The sequence below is a fragment of the Muscardinus avellanarius genome (genome assembly GCF_963383645.1).
Source record: "Muscardinus avellanarius genome assembly, chromosome: 7".
Lineage (NCBI taxonomy): Eukaryota > Metazoa > Chordata > Mammalia > Rodentia > Gliridae > Muscardinus > Muscardinus avellanarius.
This window is the reverse complement of record NC_137793.1, coordinates 92,326,220-92,349,400: the sequence shown is the minus strand read 5'-3', so window position 1 is coordinate 92,349,400 and position 23,181 is coordinate 92,326,220. Positions and strand designations below refer to the sequence as shown.

Below are 23,181 nucleotides of genomic sequence, written 5' to 3'. Positions count from 1 at the left end.
TCTATTATGTATTACTATTTAATTCCTGGAGGTTGCTGGGGGAATGTCAGAATTTCAGGTTTGAGCTAATCATTTGCATACCTAAGTATAATAATTTCACTGTCATAAAAATAGAAATAAAAGCCTTACCTTTAAAAGCTCATTAAAATAAAACCTTTTGTCCCGCAGCAGAAAAACAAGGTCATTTTCACAGGGCTTTTCAAATATAATTATTTCTAAAATGTATTTTAAAAAATTATTTTCAAAAGAGATTTGCTAAATCATACACAGTTCGGTTTTCCAGCAAATACCTTATTCATAAGATAAAATTTCTAAAATATCACTGTTTTTTCAAACTAGCTTCCTTGCTCACTATACATTTTTTAGACTTTAATCGTGAAAAATATAAAATAAAAATGTGATTATATTTGGCTTGAGCTTCCTATTACTGAACCTGCAAAAGGAACAAATCTAGTTCATTTAAGGAAGGATAAAAATATGATTATGATAATGACCACATAATTATTTTTATGTACTTTCCCACATACTTAGCCCTAATGATGCTTCATTTTGATTCTTGAGTTTTAGAAATAAAAATAACCCTAACACTGCATGTATCTACAAGAAAGATTACTGATGAGAAATAATTGATATTTTTAAAAATAGGAATAGATCACTGATAACATTTTTGGAATATGACAGAAAACAAGCAGCTATGATACAATTATAATTCTCTTATATTTACCCATCATCTCTCGTTACAAAATTTTATTTTGTTAAAAATTAATAAGTTTATACTATAATTTACTCTTTCACATCAAAAACTGGTCTAAGACATTTCATTCTTTCCATTCGGAAAAATAATACTTGCTATAAAATAAAATTAAATTATTTTTTTGAATAATCAACTGATAGTTAAAGTAAGAAAGTCAAGACCAAACAAATAAAAAACATCAATTTTTAAAAAAACTCACAATGGCTTAATTATTAATTTTGAGAATACCAGGGTTTAATAAATTATTTTTTCTCCTTTATGACTGATTTTAAAAAATATAAAATTCCCAGGTATCAATGTCCCTGAATCATGAAAAACTTTGTTTTGATCCATCTCTTTTAAATCAATAAAGAACATTTTAATGATGGGTTGGTAATTTTTCAATAAAAATGGGCATTCCTCCTAAATCATATAGAACTACCACTAGACCCACTAGACATTGTTGAACATAAAATGAAAACTGTAGACAGCACTGAGGATAGTCATTCTAGTGTCAGCTAGCTAGCAGGCTGCCTGCAGATATAAAAGACCTCTGAAGACACAGCTGCAGGACAATTTTTTAAATGCTCTGCTATTATTGTATAATACATAGATTTTCAGTACTATTCACTTAGAATTGTAATTCAAACTGTTCCCATATCATTTCTGCAATGATTTTAGTGAATAAAATTTTTATTATTACTGCAACTAACATCATCATGTGACATAAAACACTTTTTTTAAAGTATTTCTAAATAGACTTTTACCATCTAGCATGGGAGCATATGCCATATTGTCTATATATACTAAATTTAAGTTTTTTAATCTTCCATAGAAATGGAAGGAAGAAAAGGAGGAAGATCATCACAAACAGCTAGCGTGGACCCACCATACCTCAAGCTGCCCAGCCCCTCTGCCAGGCTATGTCTTGTCGTTCAGACTTTTATGAAGCCCTATTGCATTTTTCATAACACTAGTTTGAAATCTTTCTAAATTGCATTTCAATACTACTCTTACATCCATCCCTCTCAGTCGATTAGCTGCCTCCTATTTTCCCAAGAAGATTAAGACAGCCTATCATAAGTTTATTCAACTGCCTGTGACCTGTCACTCACTCTGAGCATTCAAACCACACTGATTCAGACCTTATCATGTACCAGCTACTGCCACATGTGAAAACTGAATAATGAATCTTCAAAAAATCAATTTTCAAACCGAGGCTTAAAAATAAGGAGAATTATACCAAATAAAAGAAAAAACAGAATGGAAATGGGAAGTAAAACAGAAAGGTCACAAAAAAAGAAAAAGGAAAAAGCAGGCACAGAGTGTGAAGGAAATTTAACCATCCCCTTTCGTTTCCTGAAGGCCTACTCCCAGCTTCTTACAGATCTTAACTCAGATGGCGGATTCTGTGAGGTAACTATTGTGTCATACGTGGCAGGGGTTATTTTTCTAATGACAAAAAGCACATAACTGTCAGGGTTAGAATTCAAACTCAGCCGAGCGTGGTGGCGCATGCTTGTAATCCCAGCATTTGGGGGTGCTGAGATGGGAGGATCGCGGTTCGCGGACACCCTCAGCTACTTAGGCCCTCAGCAACTCAGTGAGACCCTGTTTCAAAAAATAAAGAATAAAAATAGGGCAGGGGGTGTAGCTCGGAGGTTGAATGCCCCTGGGTTCCATTCCCAGACCCGCAAAAAAAAAAAAAAAAAAAAAAAAAAATTCAAACTCAAATCTATAGTATGAAAAAAATGTAAGTAAGGTGTGGTAGCATACACCTGCAACACCATTAACATGTCTGTAACCTGAGAACTTGAGAGGCTGAGGTAGGAGGATCACAGGTTCAAGACCAGTCTCAGCAATTCTGTCAGACTCTCAGCAACCTAGTAAGGCCCTGTTTCAAATTAAAAAAAAAAAAAAAAAAATTAAGAAGGGGCTCAGGGTAGAGCTCAGAGGTAGACTGTCTAAGCGTTCAATAACTGGGACACACACACACACATACACACGCACATGCACACACACGCACACACAGTCTTCAATTAAATGCAAGAAATAACATTCTAAAATCTCTAATCATCACTCTACTTCAACATCGAATAATAAAATAATTTTAATTATTCTGTCTTTCCAATACAATAGGTTGTCGTAGTCAGTCATCCTAACTATGTGTGGTGATGTCCTCCACTGTCATCTGAAAAGGAACATCTTAAGGAAAAAACTTGGTGATCAAAATATAAGGTTTAGAGATGACCACCTATTCGCTTCCTAACCACCAGCTTCTCTACAGGCAACTCCATGATGCCCTCGTGTTTAGAAGCAGAGTCAACGAGAGTGCATTTCTTATTTCCAGTCCAGTCTTCCTTTCGCTGACAGACTACTAGAAGGTAAAAACAAGATCTTTTTTATAGCCAGACAAGCACCTTGCAAAATAAGTACTCAGTGAATAATTTCACGTTCTTAGGCTCCTAAACCTACATGGTAATTACCAAAGTAAAAATTTGTTCAGCATCTGGCCAAAGTTTTCATTTCTGCAGTAAGAGTAATAATCACAAACATAATTTTAAAGGCCTTGAAAAAAATCACATTACTTTTATAAATCTATCTTTCAACTCTCCTGCTTATCAAAATATCATCTAGTCACTAAATACAGTACACCTAAAAATATCACCAAAAATTTTATGTCCATTATATTTCTGTAATTTAGAAAGGCTTTTGCTCTTGTTGTATTATTGTGTGAAACATTTTCCTATCTTTGAAGAATATTAATGAAATCTAATAAATTTAAAAGCTCTGTTCTGATTAGTTTATAAAGAAAATATATATAAAATTAACATTTGAAAAGTCTCATAAAATAAGAAAATTATTTTTTATATTTTTAAATAAGCTAGACATTAAAAATAATTCTTCTTAGCTGGGTGCAATTGTGCCTGTCTATAATCTCAGCTACTCAGTAGTATGAGGCAGAAGGATTGCAAGTTCAAGTCCAGTCTGGTCAACTTAGTAAGAACATATTTCAAAATAAAATTTTAAAAGGGATTGGAATGTAGCTCAGAAGCAGAGCACTTGCCTAGCATATTTAAACTCCTGGGTTAATCTCTGATACCACAAAAAATAAAACAAATAAATCTTCATAGGAAACTCAAAATCATATTATTAAGGTAAACTTTAGCAAACTTGCCAAGTTTTATAAATTTGGCTTAATAAAAATAGCTGCATCCTGATTTTACAAATATTAAGTATAGTACAAGCACACACTTTATTCTACTTCAGTGTGTTTTTCTCAAATCTATCACATTACTGAACAAACAAGAAAACATAATGCTTGATTATTTAAAATATCAATTTCTATCCAACTAAACTCAGCCATTTCTCAGTAACCTTTATTTCAATAGTAAAACTGTATTTTTATTGAGTCTACTTGAACAAATGTGGATAGCTAGTAAAGGAGCAAAACACACAAAGGGTGAGACATAAACAGAATACTTCTGTATTCTGTAATATTCAGAATATTCACCAAAAATTAGATAGCAAAACCATTCCTTTTTGAAGTTTGGTTTCTTTAGTGCATAAACTGATGTAGTTGGACAAAATGGCATCTAAAGTTCCTGTAAGCTCTTTCAAAAAGACTGAGAACTGCTATGAACTGGCATCCTCGAGTTAAAATGTTCCTCAGCATTACATGGTTAATTTTTTTCTTTCACTAAAGCATGTAAGGGCTTATTGATGTTCTGTTGACCTCACAATTTTTAAAAACAGAGTAACAATTCAGCCCCAACTGAAAATTTCCAAGCATCCTTTTATCAGTCACAAAGCACAGCAATAGCTGATCTTGCTAACAAATTTGCCATGGGTGAACTTCACAAGCACAGTATCACTCACATGTGAAGCCAAAGTTAGGATTCTGCAGATCCCCTAAAAGTTCTCAGGGGCAGTTTGACAGCTTATTATAAAATTAATAATAATAAAAGAACTGAAAAGAAACAATAGTTTTTTGCTGAGTTCTCTAAGAATTGAGAAGGCCAAGTACATAAGAAAAAAATATATATATATATAATATATATTTCCTTATATACTTGCTCTGTATACTATGGCAGTCAGTGAGGATCTATCTATTGTTACATACTTGGGAACACACCCAGTTAAGCACCACATAGATTTAAAATTATGTGTCTATAGACTTATCTCTGAATGAATTACCTTAAAGATATACTTTTATCAGATTTAGGTTTTATAACTGCCAACTTATATTATAAATTTATCATATTATAATTGTAACAGTGATAAGATGGTTTCCTCTTATTTCTTTAAGACATCATCCTGCAGTCTCTCATGCCCTTTTTAAGAAAATAAAACTATAAAAATTACTTAAAAATAAGAAAACATTAACAATTCAACTTCCAAAAGTAAATGATCCAGATATTACTGAATCATTATTCTGTTATTACTACGACAGAACTTATCATTTATTTTTAGTAGTTATACTTACTTCCAAGCAGACAGAAATATTGAGTATACTCAACAGAGATTTAGTATTACCAGGCTTTCATGATGAGAAAATCTGTATGTTTCCAAATACAAGTTCCACTGGTAAAATTATAAAAACATATTAAGACTATAAATATCCAGGTGTTATTACTTTCCATAGAAAGTTTCTTTACTAATCTAACAGGTAACTTTAAAAGATCTCTTCCACATATTCTCCACACATGCTCTTTCTTTCTTCTCAGTTAATCAAGAAAATTTATTATTTATGGGTAGTAATATTATAGTAATAGTATGGTAATAGTCATAGTAAAAATTACTCTTTATGGGTAGTAATACTAGCAGTGGCAATAGTAATAATAATCATAATATTTCAGCTTTAACTTTTTAAATTATATGGTCCCAACCTGGTTTCCAAAGTCCTCTGGAAATTTCCACAATACCACAGGATCTGCAAATAATTGACACATGTTATTAAAAGAGCCAAAAGAACAACAGTCTTGCTAAAATACTCTTAAAACTATCAAGGCTGCTTTAATTATAACTTTTAAATTTTTCTTTAAATGCAATTGATCAGATTCATTTCTCTTCCTTTATCAAGTTAAATATTTGATCTTTTAAAGGTTTTAATGACCTTTGAAAAACAATAAAATGAAATTAATAACTTGATCATGGTATAAAAACCATTTTTAACAATTCACTTTCTTATCTACATACATTAAATTTTAAGACTCTGAGCAATAATTTTCAATTTTATCAGTACTTACAAAAATATATTTAGCATGAAAATAAAAATATAAATGTTTTAAACATGCAATCAAATATATCCCTCAGAGACTAAACCAAAATATATTACCTTAAACTTTCATTTAAAAATCCCAATTAGACTTCCGGGAAGATGGCGACAAAGAAAAGCGGGGCTTACGAGCCCCACTAACAACCAATCCCTATTACTACAAAATCAGCACCTTTCATAGAAAACACCATCAGCAGAGAAACAAAAAATGTAATTACAAGGGACAGAGAAAAAGAGGGCTGGAAAAACAAGACACCAGAAAGAAACCAGACCACAGTGCTGCGGCCGGAGCTGTGGCGCGGAGCAGCAGGTGCCATCTTTCCTTGCAGCACGAAGCCCCAGAGAGGAGGGGGACTCAGAACAGAGCTCAGAGCCACAAAGGAGGTACGCCGGCCTCACGCCCGAGGACGCGGCAGCAGCGCCTTACTGCCAGCGGCAGCAGCGAGTTCACGGGACAGCTCCAGACCAACGCACTCAACAGCCCACCAAGCTCCAGAGAGGAGCAGCGGACAGCGAGCCGAGATGAGCCCTTGCGGAACAGCCGGGCGGGATACGGCAGATTTTTCAGCACAGGGAGAATCTAAAGCTCCCAGTAGCTGGGCTCAGCACACCCTGCAGGGACTCAGAGCAGAGCTCAAAACCAGAGAAGAAATACGCCAGCCTCACGGCCGAGGGCGTGGCAGCGGTGCCATATTGCCACCAGCGGCAACAGCAGCAAATTCACCAAGTCCACTACAGCTCCATCGGCGCACTCATCAACAGTAAGTCAAATTGTGGCCCCTAGAGGAGAAATCCCAGTACTGCACTCCGAGGGACTTGACCCAGTGGGGGAGTGGTGGTGGCAGAGATACCACACCATAGGAGAATGCCAAACCTGGCACTCCCCCCACCCCCCCGGTCTAAAGCAGCCTTGTTTGACTCCCTGGGTCTGAGACACTGCGATACAACCTAATAAAGGAGTAGTGGGGATTGAGATCCAGAGCACCTTAAGATAAGTCTTAGTGACCCAAGGGAAGAACCCAGAGAAGGCACAAACTTCCGAAATCATGGGAAAGAGGAATAACAATGGAGCAAGGAATGCCCACAACCCCACAACATTAGAACCTGATAAAACAGAAATTCAGAGATTTCTAGAAGATCAAATCAGGAAAATAACTGTAGAAATAATAGAGCTGTTTCAAAAAGAATTCAGAGAGAGCCAAAAAGAGATAAAGGATGTAATTAATGAAGTAAAATCCTCAATTCAAAGTACAAACAACCGATTAGACCACATGGAGAATAGAATCTCACTCTTAGAAGATGATCACTCCAAAAATGAACGCATAGTTTCTAATTTAGAAAAAAAAATCCGACAGCAGGAATCTGACATTGAAGAAATATGGGCCCATTTTAAGAGAGCTAACCTAAGAATAATTGAAATAGAGGAGGGAAAAGGAGGTGAAACCAAAGGGATTAACAACCTTTTCAAGGAAATAATAGCAGAAAATTTTCCAAACATAGGGCAAGAGGTCGATACACAGGTCCAGAAAACTTATAGGACTCCCTTTAGACAGGATCAGAGAAGAGGATCCCCACGCCACATAATTGTCAAAATGACCACTGTGGAAGCCAAGCAGAGAATCTTAAAGGCAACAAAAACAAAGGGCCAAGTGACATTCAGAGGCAAACCAATCAGAATCACTCCAGACTTCCCAAACCAAGTCATGAGAGCCAGAAGGGCTTGGAGTAACATATTCCAAACTCGGAAAGAAAATAACTTCCAGCCAAAAATTTCCTACCCAGCAAAACTTTCTATCAAATTAGATGGGGAAATAAGAAGCTTCCACGACAAACAGAAACTGAAGGAATTTATGTCTTTAAAACCAGAGCTAGAGAAAATACTCAAAGAGATTAACTACAAAGAAGAAATAGGTAACACACACCAGAACCAGAGAAACAAGATTTTCCATCCAACAGACAACTAAGATTGGGTATCTGTGGAGATTCATTATTTATGTTAGTCTTTTACCTATCTCTAAATTGTATTGTTTGCTTTTATTGTTGCTAATCTTTAGGATTTCTAGTTGGAATATTAATATACCTTCAGATATACCATTTGGAAATATTTTATCCAATTCTATCAGTAACTTTTAACTCTGTTTACATTGTCTTTGGATATACAATATTTTTTTATTTTTTAGGGAGTTTATTTACCCTTTTGTTGCCTGTGCCATTGAAATCATATCCAAGAAATCACTGCCAATTTCAATGTTGTGAGGTTTAATGACCCATATTTTCTTCTAAAAGTTTATAGTCTTAAGATTTACATTTAGGTCTTTTATCTATTTTGAGTTAATATTTGTATATGGTGTTAGGTAAGGGTCCAATTTTATTCTTTTTCATGTAATTATTATTTTTCAACAATATTTAGTCAAAAGATTATTATTTCCTCCACCAAATGTTTGTGGAAACCTTGTCAAAAATAACTTGACAATATATGGAAGAATTTAATTCTAGGCTTTTATTTAACGCCAATGGTTTATATATCTGCCTTTATAACAGTACTACACGGTTTCAATTATTGTAGCTTTATATGGTTTTAAATCAGAAAATATACGTCTTCTAGCTTTGTTCTTTTTTGAGATCGTTTTGGGTATCTAGAGTCCATATTCCATACTAGGATAGATTTTTTTCTGAAAAATAAATAATAAATGTATGATAGTTTCACCTAAAAAAAAAAAGAAAAAAATATTCTCTGTTAAGAAAGAAAGCAAAAAGAAATATTGAAATGTTATCTTTACGTCATCAAAAGCTTGGTATCAGACAAATAAAACTGTTCTGTGAGATTATCATTGTTAATTTTGGATAAATTGCTATAATACTAGATGTCAACCACTAAGCCAAGCATGGGAAGGAGGGATAGGGAGGGAATGGGGTGGGAATTGGGTAGGGGCTAATTAGGCAATGTGTGCATGTATGTCTACAAAAGTTTTTTTTATCCCATTATGATGTATGAATACAGTGCACCAATAAAAATAAATAAATAAATAAATAAATATCCCAATTAATAATGTATAAAAACTATAATAATGTTTGCTTTATATCAGTTATTAAATCTCACATCCAAGCTGTATAAATCATTTAAAAATAGACAAATTCACAGATGTGTATAAGGCAGCATATTTAAAATAGAATTGATATTTGCAAAAATTTTAGATAATTTTTCATTATATTATATCTAGAAATGTGTATATATACATATATAAAAAGACACATTGTTTTAGAAATAATCACATCAGTTGTATATTTTCACTCTGATATAATTTCCTACTTAGTATAATAAAATAAAGTTCTCTTAATTAATGCTAGAAAATATTTTAGTCATGTACTTATTTTTAACCCTGTAAAAATTTCTAATCTGTTTAAATGTATTTCCTACACTTAGAATGAATTAATATTATTTCTGGAAAAAATCTTTTTAAAATTCTACAATAAAACTAATAATGTGAGTAACAGTAATTTGACAGGGCTTGAACTCTTGAACTCTACCTACCCCAAGTAAAAGACTTGATGAGTCAAAGATATCACCTTATGTATCTAAGCAGTGGAAAATCACAACTCTAATCCATTATTTCTGGTATTTCAATAGTGCTTTATAAAAATATAGCCTAAGGATGAATAATCTCCTAAGTGTTAGTTCCAAAATTCAATAAATGTTTATCCATATTTAGAATGAGTTGAATCCTCTTGTATTTTCACTAAAGCATCAAATAATTTTTTCAAGTATGTTAACTTAAAAAAGAAATCATGCTTTCCAGAATTCAACTTTTTGTTATTAATAATTAATTACGAGTTATTAATAATTAGATATTAATTTATGTGGAATAAAAATTGCCACACGGATTAATATAAATCATTTAAGACATCTTATATAGAAATAATACATTACAAATTTATTAAGATGACATCAAATGATTATGTCCTCACACATTTCTGAAATAGATGTAAAGAGCACCTAAAACTCCTCAGACACTGACATCCTAGAGATAATTGTGTTGCCAACTGGAAAAAGTGAGTGTGTGTGTGTGTGTGTGTGTGTGTGTGTGTGTGTGTTGCTTAGATTTGAATCTCAAATACAAAAGAGTACAATTGAGTACAATTAGTGTCTTTATGAAATATTAAACAAAATTTGTGATGTTGATAATATAAAAATGAATAGTCATAAACAAATCATCATGCAAAATGTAGTCTTTTTTCATAAATAATGGAATTAAGGGTTTCAATATGGATATTTAATATTTCACCTTTCAACAAGTTTGCATCTACCAACTTGAGAAAATGTCTGTGCAAGTTTCATATGCCTATATATCAAAATGAAGACTTTTATCTTGTAACAGCCCATACAATGTGCCTGGCTATTTTCAGCATTTAGCTACTAAGTATGGTTTGCTAGCTCACTTTTCATTCATCTTTTACTCAAACACTTATTTTTGTATACTAATTTTTTCACAGAGGGAGATTATGTGTGTACATGTGAACAGCTTCTATTGACTTAATTACCTAGTGGAAAATATCCAATTGCTTTTCATTAAATACATTTTACCTTTCCATGCTTGAAACTTTATTAGAATCATGCAAATCCATATTTTTAAATGGATTAACCCAGTTACTGCTTATGTGTATATTTGGATTACATCTGATACTCTTTGTAGCAACTTTTCATAAGTACTGCAAAAAATATCCAATTTTGACAAACACTGAATTTTCTGTTCCCTAAGGATTACTATGTAGGCATTCAATCTGATCTGGCAATGTTAGAACAATTTCATGCTGATTTTATGGGTAAAAGGATGAAAAATGTTAGCAGGAATCATTGTCAGTGATAGGTAAAAATATAGTATATTTCCATTCTTTCCAATGTCTACTAGTAACTGAAAGGAGACATTATATCTTTAATTTAAAAAAACAAAGCCAACAATCTAGAAACACAATAAATATGAAAGAAATAATATATAACTTAATTTTCACATGTAATTAATATTTTATTTTAATAAAAGAATATTACAGTATACCAAGAAAATACCCACATTTTAAAAATTAAAATCAATAATTAATCCTTTTTTAAAAATGTAAAGTAAGATAATTTAGTAATTTACATTGTATCAATAAGATATTTTAAATTCTCTGGCACTTAATGAAAATTAAAAATTAAAAAAACTTAAAATGCTACTGTTATTATTCTACTAAACTAAAAGAGTGTCAATTGAGACAGGAGGATTGCAGGTTCAAGGTCAGCCTCTGAAACTCTGAGACCCTCAGCAAGTTAGCAAGATCCAATTTCAAAATAAAAAATATAAAAAAGGCAGAGGATGTAGCTCAGAAGTAGAATCAATCCCCCATACAAAAAAAAGAGGCATAAAAAACTTCTTAACTTGAATAAATGAATAAAATTTTACTTAATTCTGTAGTATTCTGATTATAATATCTTTAAAAATGTGTCTGGAGCTGGGCGTGGTGGCGCACACTTGTAATCCCAGCATTTGGGAGGCTGAGACCAGAGGACCGTGGTTCATGGACAGCCTCAGCTACTTAGTGAGGCTCTCCACAACTTAGTGAGACCCTGTTTCAAAGTAAAGAATAAAAAATAGGGCAGGGGGTGTAGCTCGGAGTTCAAATAATTCTGGGTTCCATCCCCAGACCCGCAAAAAAAAAAGGAGAAAAAATGTGTATTTGTAAAATCTCCGTTCACATACTTTTGAAAAACTGAAAATATTAGTAGTCTGCTTGATTACAGCTTATAGTTGCTTATATATTTATTTTGTAGGATGAGAAGTTTATGTATGAGGAAACAGGCCAACACAATAAGCTTGTTTAGTCATATACTAGCTCATGACAGACACAAGAGGATATTAAGATGTAAGGAGCATCTATTTTTTATTAAGAGCATTTTATTTATTTTTAATTTTTTTATTTCTTTGTGCATCATATTGAAAATGGCATACATTCAGACTGTGCTTGGCTCCCTCTCCCCCCACTCCCTACTTCCCCTTCTCCCCCTCCCAACAATGAGTGTCCAAGCTAACCATGCTGCATTCATACTTTTACACATATATGGATGCAGTTCCTCCATTAATCAACCTCAGACTTCTTTGTCTCTTATCCTTCCTTTTCAGCTTTGCTGTAGTTTCCCCTCCATTATCTGGAGTCCCTCTGGTATTCCCAATACTCCCTAGTTTGGGCATATTAGAGAAAACATATGTCCCTTCTCTTTCTGTTCTTGGCTGATCTCACTTAACATAATGTTCTCCAGGTCTTTCTATCTTCTTACGAATGACATCATTTTGTTCTTTTTTTATAGCTGAGTAGAATTTCATTGTGTGTATTTCCCATAATTTTGCAATTCATTCATCTGTTGATGGAGACCTAGGTTGGTTCCATATTTTGGCTATTGCAAATTGTGCTGCTATGAACATGGGTATGCATATGTTACTGTAGTTCTCTATTTCAACCCCCTTGGAAAGATACCTAGATCATATGGTGGATCCATTCCCAACTTTCTAAGGAATCTCCACACTGATCTTTATAGCAGCTAAATAATTTCCAGTAATTAATACTTTACTAGTCCAGAAAACTTCAGTTCAATTTATTTCATTCAAATATCTTTCCAGTGCTAAAGAAATAGTAAAATCCTCTGCATTTTAATGTCCCACAGCATCAAAGGTCATCTAGTTTTTGTGCAAAGCACTGTTAAAATAAACTTGAAAATATATTGGCTTAATAATTTCAAGAAATATTGCAAATGAAAGAATGGTGATATCACTCAAAAAAAAGAGAAACATCTAAACATGAAATAATATTTAATGTGGGTTATGATGACAAAAGGATAAAGTGCAATAAAAACACATAAGAAGGAAATTTTAATTTAGATGGTCACTAAAGCACTTCAAAAGGAAAGAAACCTAAAAATGGAAATTACATTAGACAAAGAATTATTTAAGCTATAAAGTGGATAGTAGAGACTATTCTAGACTGAAGAAATAATACACATGAAATCAGAGTTTAAAAGAAAGCAGAATATAATTGTTAAACTGAAAAAAAAATTGAATATATCTAGAATATAAAGAAGGAGCAAGACAATGTCGACTGACAAACCTGGACTGGCAAGAGAAGCCGCAGCAGGGAGGACACAGACTAAAGAAGAAAGAACAACCAGGAAGGGAGGAAGACTGCAGTTAGTGTGGGTTGTGGAAGTCAAGGGAAGACTGTGCATTTAAAAATAAATAAATAAAAGTCTAAAGGAGCTATTGTGAAAACGTATGCTCCAATAAATTGAAAAATCTAGAAGAAATGAACACTACCAAAATCGAGCCAAGAGGATACAAAAACTTAAACAGATTAACCACACGCAATAAGACTGAAACACTAATAAAGAGCCTTCCAACAAGAAAGAGCCCAGGACCAGGTGGTTTCTTAACTGAATTCTAATGAACCTGTAAAGAACTAACACCAATCCTCCTCCAATTATTTCAGGAAATAGAAAAGGGGGGACTGCCAAATTCATTCTATGAAGCCAGTATCACACTGATACCAAAGCTAGATAAGAACTCATCAAGGAAAAAAAATTACAGAATAATATCCTTGATAAACATTGATGTAAAAATTCTAAATCAAATATTAACAAACTGTTTACAACATAGTAAGAAGAAGACTATATATCATCTTTTGGTTTCATTCCAGAGATGCTACAGAGGTTCAACATATGCAAATATATGTAACTCATCATATAAATACAGTTAAAGTTAAAAAAAATGCACAAAAATCTCAGCAGATTCAGAAAAGGACTTCGATAAATTCAGCACCCATTTATGTTAAAAATGCTTGAGAAACTAGGGATAGAAATAACTTACCTCAACATCATAAAGATTGTATATGACAAAACCAAGGTCAACATCATACTGAATGAGAAAAAACTGAGAGCATTTTCTCTCTAAAATCAGACACAGTTATATACTCTTACTACTCCTATTCAATACAGGACTTCTAATTTTGGCCAGATTAACTAGGCAAGAAAAGGAAATAAAAGAGATATAAATAAGAAGAAATCAAATTTTCACTGTTTGCAGTGAAAATACTTAGAAGATAAAAAAAAAACTACAGCAGAAGATAGGGCTGACAGACAAATTCGCAAAGTTGCAGGACAAAACTCAACATATAAAAATTAACAGTCTTTCTATATAACACTAATTAATCTGCTGGGGTAAAATCAGAAAAATAATTTTATTCACAATGGCCTCAGAAAAATTAAATACATAGGAATATATAAAACCAAGGAGATAAAAATATCTCCAATGAAATAAAAATTACAGAACAATGAAAAAACACATAGAAGTAGACACTAGAAAATGGAAAGACCTCCCATGTTCATAGGCAGAATGGTGTAAAGATGGCCATATTACCAAAAGTGATCTATAGATTGAATGCAATCCCCATCAAAATACCAATGGCATTTGTTCCAGAACTAGAAAAAAGTGCTAAAATGTATATGGAAGAATTAAAAAAAAAAAAAACAGAATAGCCAAAGCAACAGGGAGCAAAAAGAATATTAACAGATTTCAAATTATACTACAGAGATATAGTAACAGAATGGTAATGGCATAAGAATAGACATATAAATCATCAGAAATGAACAGAAGACAAAGAGACACACAAAGGTGATAAAATATATATTGGAGAAAAGACAGCCTTTTAAAGAATGGTGCTGGGAAAATGGGATATCCTTACATAGAAAAATAAAACTAGGTCCCTATCTCTCACCTTGCAAAAACGTCAACTCAAAGTAAAACAAAAACCTGGGAATTAGACCAGAAACTCTGCAACTGCTAGATGAAGACACAGGGGCAATATTCCAACATATGGGCAGAGGCAATGACTTTCTAAATAAGGCTCCAAAAGCCAGGAAATAATACCAAGTACTAATAAATAGGATGTTATCTGTCCTGGTTTGGATACTGAAAAGCTCACATTTTAACGTTCAGAATTAACATAACTAAGTCATGAGGACAGTAATCTCATCAGTGGAATAATCTATTGTGAGGAATTTACTGGGTGTTAACCTAGCAGGTGGGGTGTGGCTGGAGGGGTGGGTTCCTGGGTGTGTGGCCTTACAGACTGTGTCTTTAAATCCTTGCCCTCACTTGCTTCCAACCTCCTTGATGTATGAGCACAGGACATGCTCTCTCCCTCTCTCAGCCTCTCAGCCATACCCTGAGCTCCTCACATTTAACTGGCCTAACATGGACTGAACGCCTGAGATCTCCATATTTGTGAGCAAATCATCCTAACTTCCTCTAAGGTGTAGTCAGGTTTTTTGTGTCACAACAGTGAGAATGATGACCAAAAGAGCATCAAATTAAAAAATTTCTTCACAGTTATAAAACAAGATTATGAAGCAGGCCTACCGAACGGGAGAAAAGTTTCTGCCAGTTTCTCTTCCAATAATTAACACTCAGAATAAATAACTTAAAACATTTGGACTTCCGGGAAGATGGCGACGGAGCAAAACGGGGCTTACGAGCCCCGCTAACAACCAATCTCTATTACCACAAAATCAGCGCCTTTCATAGCCAGAAAACACCATCAGCAGAGAGACAAAAAATGTAATTTTAAGGGACAGAGAAAAAGAGGGCTGGAAAAACGAGACACCAGAAACCAGACCGCAGTGCTGCAGCCGGAGCCGCGGCGTGAAGCGGCGGGCGCCATTTTGCCTTGCAGCACCAGGCTCAAGAGAGGAAGGGAACTCATAACGGAGCTCAGAAACCAGAGAGGAGATACACCGGCCTCACGCCCAAGAATGCGGCAGCAGTGCCTTACTGCTGGCGGCAGCGGCAAGTTCACCGGACGGCACCAGACCAACACACTCAACAGCCTTCCAAGCTCCAGAGAGGAGCGGCAGACAGCGAGCCTAGGTGAGCCGCTGCAGAACAGCCCAGCGGGATTCAGCAGATTTCTCGGCGCAGAGAGCACCTAAAGCTCCCAGGGGCTGGGCTCAGCGCACCCTGCAGGGACCCAGAGTGGAGTTCAAAAACAGAAAAGAAATACGCCAGCCTCACGGCCGAGGGCGCAGTAGCGGCGCCATATTGCTACCGGCGACAGCAGCAGCGAATTCACCGATTCCACAACAGCTCCATTTGCACACTCAACAGTGAGTCAAACTGGGGCCCCTAGAGGAGAAATCCCAGTACTGTACTCACAGGGACTTGACCCAGTGGGGGAGTGGTGGTGGCAGAGATATTACACCATAGGAGAACGCCCAACCTGGCAACCCCCATGGTCTAAAGCAGCCTCGATTGACTCCCTGGGTCTGAGACTCTGCGATACAACCCAGTAGAGGAGTAGTGGGAGCTGAGATACCATAGTCTCGAGATCCACAGCACCTTAATGAAATTGTAGTGACCCAGGGAAGAACCCAGAGAAGGCACAAACTTCCGAAATCATGGGAAAGAGGAATAACAATGGAGCAAGGAATGCCCACAACCCCACAACATCAGAACTTGATAAAACAGAAATGCAGAGATTTATAGAAGATCAAATCAGGAAAATAACTGTAGAAATAATAGAGGTGTTTCGAAAAAAATTCAGAGAGAGCCAAAGAGAGATAAAGGATGCAATTAATGAAGTAAAGGCCTCAATTCAAAGTACAAACAACCGATTAGACCACATGGAGAATAGAATCTCGCGCCTAGAAGATGAGCATTCAAAAAATGAACGCATAGTTCCTAATTTAGAAAAAAAAATCCAACAGCAGGAATTTGACATTGAAGAAATATGGGCCCATTTTAAGAGAGCTAACCTAAGAATAATTGGAATAGAGGAGAGAAAAGAAGGTGAAACCAAAGGGATTAACAAACTTTTCAAGGAAATAATAGCAGAAAATTTTCCAAACATAGAGCAAGAGGTCGATACACAGGTCCAGGAAACTTATAGAACTCCCGTTAGAGAGGATCAGAGAAGAGGATCCCCACGCCACATAATTGTCAAAATGAACAATATGGAAGCCAAGCAGAGAATCTTAAAGGCAACAGAAACAAAGGGCCAAGTGACATTCAGAGGCAAACCAATTAGAATCACTCCAGACTTCCCAAACCAAGTCATGAGAGCCAGAAGGGCTTGGAGTAACATATTCCAAACTCGGAAAGAAAACAACTTCCAGCCAAAAATTTCCTACCCAGCAAAACTTTCTATCAAATTAGATGGGGAAATAAGAAGCTTCCATGACAAACAGAAACTGAAGGAATTTGTGTCTTTAAAACCAGCGCTAGAGAAAATACTCAAAGAGATTAACTACAAAGAAGAATTAGGTAACACACACCAGAACCAGAGAAACAAGATTTTCCATCCAACAGACAACTAAGATTGGGTATCTGTGGAGATTCATTATTTATGTTAGTCTTTTACCTATCTCTAAATTGTATTGTTTGCTTTTATTGTTGCTAATCTTTAGGATTTCTAGTTGGAATATTAATATACCTTCAGATATAGCATTTGGAAATATTTTATCCCATTCTATCAGTAACTTTTAACTCTGTTTACATTGTCTTTGGATATACAATATTTTTTTTTATTTTTTAGGGAGTCTATTTACCCTTTTGTTGCCTGTGCCATTGAAATCATATCCAAGAAATCACTGCCAATTTCAATGTTGTGAAGTTTTATGACCCAGATTTTCTTCTAAAAGTTTATAGTCTTAAGATTTACATTTAGGTCTTTTATCTATTTTGAGTTAATATTTGTAAATATGTTAGGTAAGGGTCCAATTTTATTCTTTTTCCTGTAATTATTATTTTTCAGCAATATTTAGTTAAAAGATTATTATTTCCTCCACCAAATGTTTGTGGAAACCCTGTCAAAAATAACTGGACAATATATGGAAGAATTTATCTCTAGGCTTTTATTTAACTCCAATGGTTTATATATCTGCCTCTGGAACAGTACTATACTGTTTCAATTATTGTAGCTTTATATGGTTTGAAATCAGAAAATATACATCTTCTAGCTTTGTTCTTCTTTGAGATTGTTTTGGGTATCTAGAGTCCATATTCCATATCAGGATAGATTTTTTTTCTGAAAAATAAATAAATGTATGATAGCTTCACCTAAAAAAAAAAGAAAAGAAAAAAATATTCTCTGGTAAGAAAGAAAGCAAAAAGAAATATTGAACTGTTATCTTTTAGTCATCAAAAGCTTGGTATCAGAAAAATGAAACTGTTTTGTGAGATTATCATCGTTCATATTGGATAAATTGCTATAAAACTAGATGTCAACCACTAAGCCAAGCATGGGAAGGAGGGATGGGGAGGGAACGGGGTGGGGATCGGGTAGGGGCTAACTGGGCGATGTGTGCATGTATGTCTACAAAAGTATTTTCTTTATACCATTATGATGTATGAATACATTGCACCCATAAAAAATAAAACATTTAACACCAAAAAATAACAATGATAACCCAATCAATAAATGAGCAAATAAATGACATTTCTCAAATAAAGGAATACAAATGGCCAGCAAATATTTGAAAAAAAAATCTTTAGCAATTTGGAAAATGCAAATCAAAGCTAGTTTAATACTTCATCTCACTCTGGTTAGAATGGCAATCATCAAGAATTCAAACAATAATAAATGCTGGTGAGGATATGGTGGAAGAACACTTACATACTCTTGGTGGGACTATAAATTAGTACATATACTATGGAGATCAGCCTCAAAAGACTAGAAATAAAACCACCATACAGCCCAGCCACATTACTCCTTGTTATTATTGTGAAAGAACTGAAGTTAGCATCCTATAGTGACACATGCATACCCATGTTTATAGCAGCATGATCCACAATAGGTAAGTTATGGAAACAACCTGGGTATCTGCCAAAAGATGACTGGATAAAGAAAATGTGAGATATTTATATATATACAAATATATATACACAAATATATATATGCATGTATACACATAAATATGTATAGATATAGACGTATATAATGAAGTTCTATTCAGCCATTAAAAAACAAAATTATGTTATTTGCAGGAAAATAAATAAAACTGCACAACATCATGTTAAATGAAATAAGCCAGACTCAGAAAGTCAAGGTGGTGAGAAAAAAATATATTTTAAGAAAACTTAAAAGAATTTAATTTAAGGGAACTTAAAAGTAGAATTGAGATAGACAGGGCAGGGAGGAAGGAAGGCAAGGGAAGGTACTGCATAAAGAAATTGATCAAATTATGCCATGTGCATGTACAAATCTGTCACAATGCGTCTCATTATTGTGTACAATCATAAGGTACCATTAAAGATTAAAAATAAATAAAACGGCCGGGCGTGGTGGCGCACCCTTGTAATCCCCGCGCTTGGGAGGCAGAGACAGGAGGATCGCGCAGGTTCCGAAGCCAGCCGCGCCACTGGCTTAGGAGACCCTGTTTCCAAATATAAAAAAAAAAAAAATGTAAAAATAGGTCTGGGAGTGTAGCCCGGAGGTAGAAGGGCTGCCAGGAACCCCACTACCACCCAAAAAAATAAATAAATAAAAATAAATAAATAAATAAAACGGTCATGATGTAAACATAAGAGTGGACACTATATTTAAAGACATAGTGCCATGGATGTACGAAGAGCTTCAATTTAAGAGCAGGAAGAAGGGGGCAGATTCGGGAAGACGGGAAGGGAGTGTGAGGGAAGACAGGCAGGGAGTATGGAGGCAGTTCATTTAAGAAAAGCTATACAGGGAGAAAGAAAGTAAAGTGAGGGGAAGATTAAGCTACACAGCTGTGTTTTTTCTTTCAGATTGGTACAGATTAGAACCTGCTAATGGGAATTAATAAGTAAACAGAGAGCCAGCAATGAAAGGAAGTAAGATCCCTATGAAGGTAGGAAAGCTGGAGCCCTGAATCCTGATCAAGACCGTCGAAGGAGTCTTTGATAGAAGCTAGGGCATGTCTCCCATTGTCATAGGAAAAAGAGACGGTGAGAGAAGACATAAATAAAAGTATATTTGTAGAATTTTCAGCACAGAGGTAAAAGATTAGTGTAAAAACAAGAATTTCTTTCCTGGCAGGAAGCTCTCTGAAGCAAAGCTCTCTGCTGAGAGAGGGGTTATTGGTGATGTATGAAGGAATTGTCAACTAATTCTTCAGACAATACTGAGCATTAAGTTGCTGCAAGTGACCACACTGGCACTAAATGGTGAAAAGTGGGATTTCCCCATCATGATCAGCATAGATGGGAGAAATAATTGGTGAATTCAGTCATGCTTGAGGTTCCTGTCAGTCACGTGTGATGAAAAGAGAATTTACACATAAGAATTGGTTAGAGATATAGCTGGATATGGTGGTGCATGACAATAATTCCAGTACTTGGGAGGCTGAGACAGGGAAATTGCAGGTTCCAGGCCAGCCTCGGAAAATTAGTGAGGCCTTTGGCAACATAATTAGACCCAGTTTCAAAATAAAAACTGAGCCAGTAGTGGTGGCGCACGCTTGTAATCCCCATGCTTGGAAGGCAGAGACAGGAGGATCGCGCAGGTCCAAAGCCAGCCGCACTGGCTTATGAGACCCTGTTTCCAAATAAAAATATACAAAATAGGTCTGGGAGTTTAGCCCAGAGCTAGACGGGTATCCAGGAACCTCAGTACCACCAAAACACACACACACACACACACACACACAAGCACACACAAAATAAAAAATGCAATAGGGCTGAAAGTATAGCTCTGAGATAGAATGCACCTGGGTTCAATGCCCAGTACTACACACACACACACACACACACACACACACACACACACACACACACAGAGTTACAAATATAAATTACTTATCTAGAGGTAATAAAATAGTGGATATTAAATACATTACTATTTATGTTAAACCGACCATACAAATATACTCTAAGCATATTTTTAGTTGAAGATCTACTGTTCATCTGAAAACTACAGGACTGAGAAATAATATAAATAAATGGAAGCATTTGCAGAATTACAAAATGAGGCGTCTCTAGTTCTGGCCTCCTACTGTCAGTAACCATGCTTTCTGTCAGTGACTGGAGACAGGTTCTAAGACATGGCAAATCCATCTCTCTCTCCCCTCCCTCTCTCTTGGTTGATGTGAAAGAACAATCTATGTTTATCTGAGTATTTCACACAAACATGTTTTTACTACATGTGCTATTATGTGAAATAAAAATTGAAAAGTATGTAATTAAATAACAATAGTTAAAATTATATTTTTGTTACATCTGCCAAAATAGTTTTCAAACCCATTAATTATTGTAATTTTATATCCAGCCTGACTGCAGAAAAGGATTTAAGGAAGCATCTCACTCGATTATTTAGAATGTTAGTGAAGTAAAAAAAAATACAGAAAACCAATACCTTGCCATTTTTCCTTGGCATGCACCCGAGGGAAACACATATTTAAAGCATATGTGCATAGATATCATTCTGACAATATAATAATGAAAAGCTCTTCTGACTCAGACTCCTCCCAAAAATTAACCCAAAAATGTGGATTGTATACCATTATAAACTTTAAGATCATAAGCAGTAGTAAAATTAAGAACAATTATTATTTAAAAATCTTAAATTCAGACTACAGTTAATATTAATAAAATATAAATAATTAGATATTTCTTCAAATGAAGGTTAACATATAGATAATAGGCAACAGGTATGCCAATTACCCCAATCTGGGCATTACACATTTTACATGCACTGAAATGTCACAATGTACCCCATAAATATGTACAACTTCTACATGTTAATTAAAATTTTATTTTTAAAAACATGTAAATGATAATGGAGATTTCAAGTACCTTCTTAAAAGCCTACTTCAGTAGTTCTCAAACGTTAGCATACAACAGAAATGTCAAGAGAGCTTGTCAAAATACAGATCGCTGGATCCCACTCAAAGAATCTCAAATTCAACGGGCATGAGTGGGTCTGAGAAACTGCATTTCTAAGAAGCTCCAAGGAGATACTGATGCCTCTGGTCCTATAAGGACCACACTTTGAGAACAGCACAGACTTCTCACTATGATTAGCATTAGCTATATGCTCATAAAGTTATCCTATCATTCCTTTTATCTCTAAATGTCATGTACATATACATTGGTAGTTCATTATCTAAATAAGATAGTTGCCAGCCAGCCACAGCGGAACACACCTGTAATCTTAGTACTTGGAAGCTGAGATAGGAGGATTGCAGGTTTGAAGCCAGCCTCAGCAACCTCTCGATATCCTGTTTCAAAATAAAAAGAGCTGGGGATGTAGCTTAAAGATAAAATATCCCTGGGCTCAATTCCCTGTAACAACAACAAAAAAAATACTTTAAAAATAAGATAGACGTCTTTTTGTACCTTACCATCTCAGATATGTGATAAAATATTTTTCTGTGCTTTCTTAGAATGTTTTACTTCATAGAATTTAAGTAGTTAATTTCAATTTCAATAACAAAAAAGATAAATGCACAGAAACAATATTGGTAAATGTAAACATATTTAAGGTCTCTATTTTCTTTTACTTATTTATTTAGCAGTTTTTGTTTTGTTTTGTTTGGTCGTACTGGGGTTCCTGGAAACCCTTCTACCTCCGGGCTACACTCCCAGACACCTATGTTTTATATTTTTATTTGGAAACAGGGTCTCTTAAGCCAGCAAGGCTGGCTTCCAACCTGTGCGATCCTCCTGTCTCCACCTCCCAAGCACAGGTATTACAAGCGTGCGCCACCACGCCGGGAGCTTTAGCAGTATTTTCAAGAAAAGTCTCAGCCCGGCGTGGTGGCGCACGCTTGTAATCCCAACATATGGGAAGCTGAGACAGGAGGATCGCGACTCAAGGACAGCCTGAGCTACTTAGTGAGAACCTTTGCAACTCAGTGAGAACCTGTTTCAAAATAAGGAATAAAAAAAAAAAAAAAAAAAAAAAAAAAACCGGCTCGGGTGTCACTTGAAGGTAGAATGGCCCTGGGTTCCATCCCCAGTACCACAAAAAGAGAAAAGTCTCATTATAGATGAATAGAATCTTCCAATTTTCTAAATAAGAAAGGATCTTAAATATTCTTTTTTACCACCCAGACTATATTTGACCCTGTGTCTTGAGGCTAGAAAATACTGAAGCTACAATGAGAATAAAGGTATCCTTAATT

General features: G+C 35.0%; 1 protein-coding gene across 2 annotated transcripts in view; it reads right to left on the bottom strand.

The window, feature by feature from the left end:
• Positions 1-23,181, bottom strand: part of DENND1B (DENN domain containing 1B) — a gene marked incomplete at both ends in the record, with an annotated part of 243,584 nt that overhangs the window by 158,626 nt on the left and 61,777 nt on the right. For both annotated transcript variants that reach the window (XM_080698366.1, XM_080698367.1), the window contains one exon: positions 5,623-5,666. In XM_080698366.1, the coding sequence (XP_080554492.1) occupies positions 5,623-5,666 (44 nt within the window). The remainder of the gene's footprint in view (positions 1-5,622; positions 5,667-23,181) is intronic.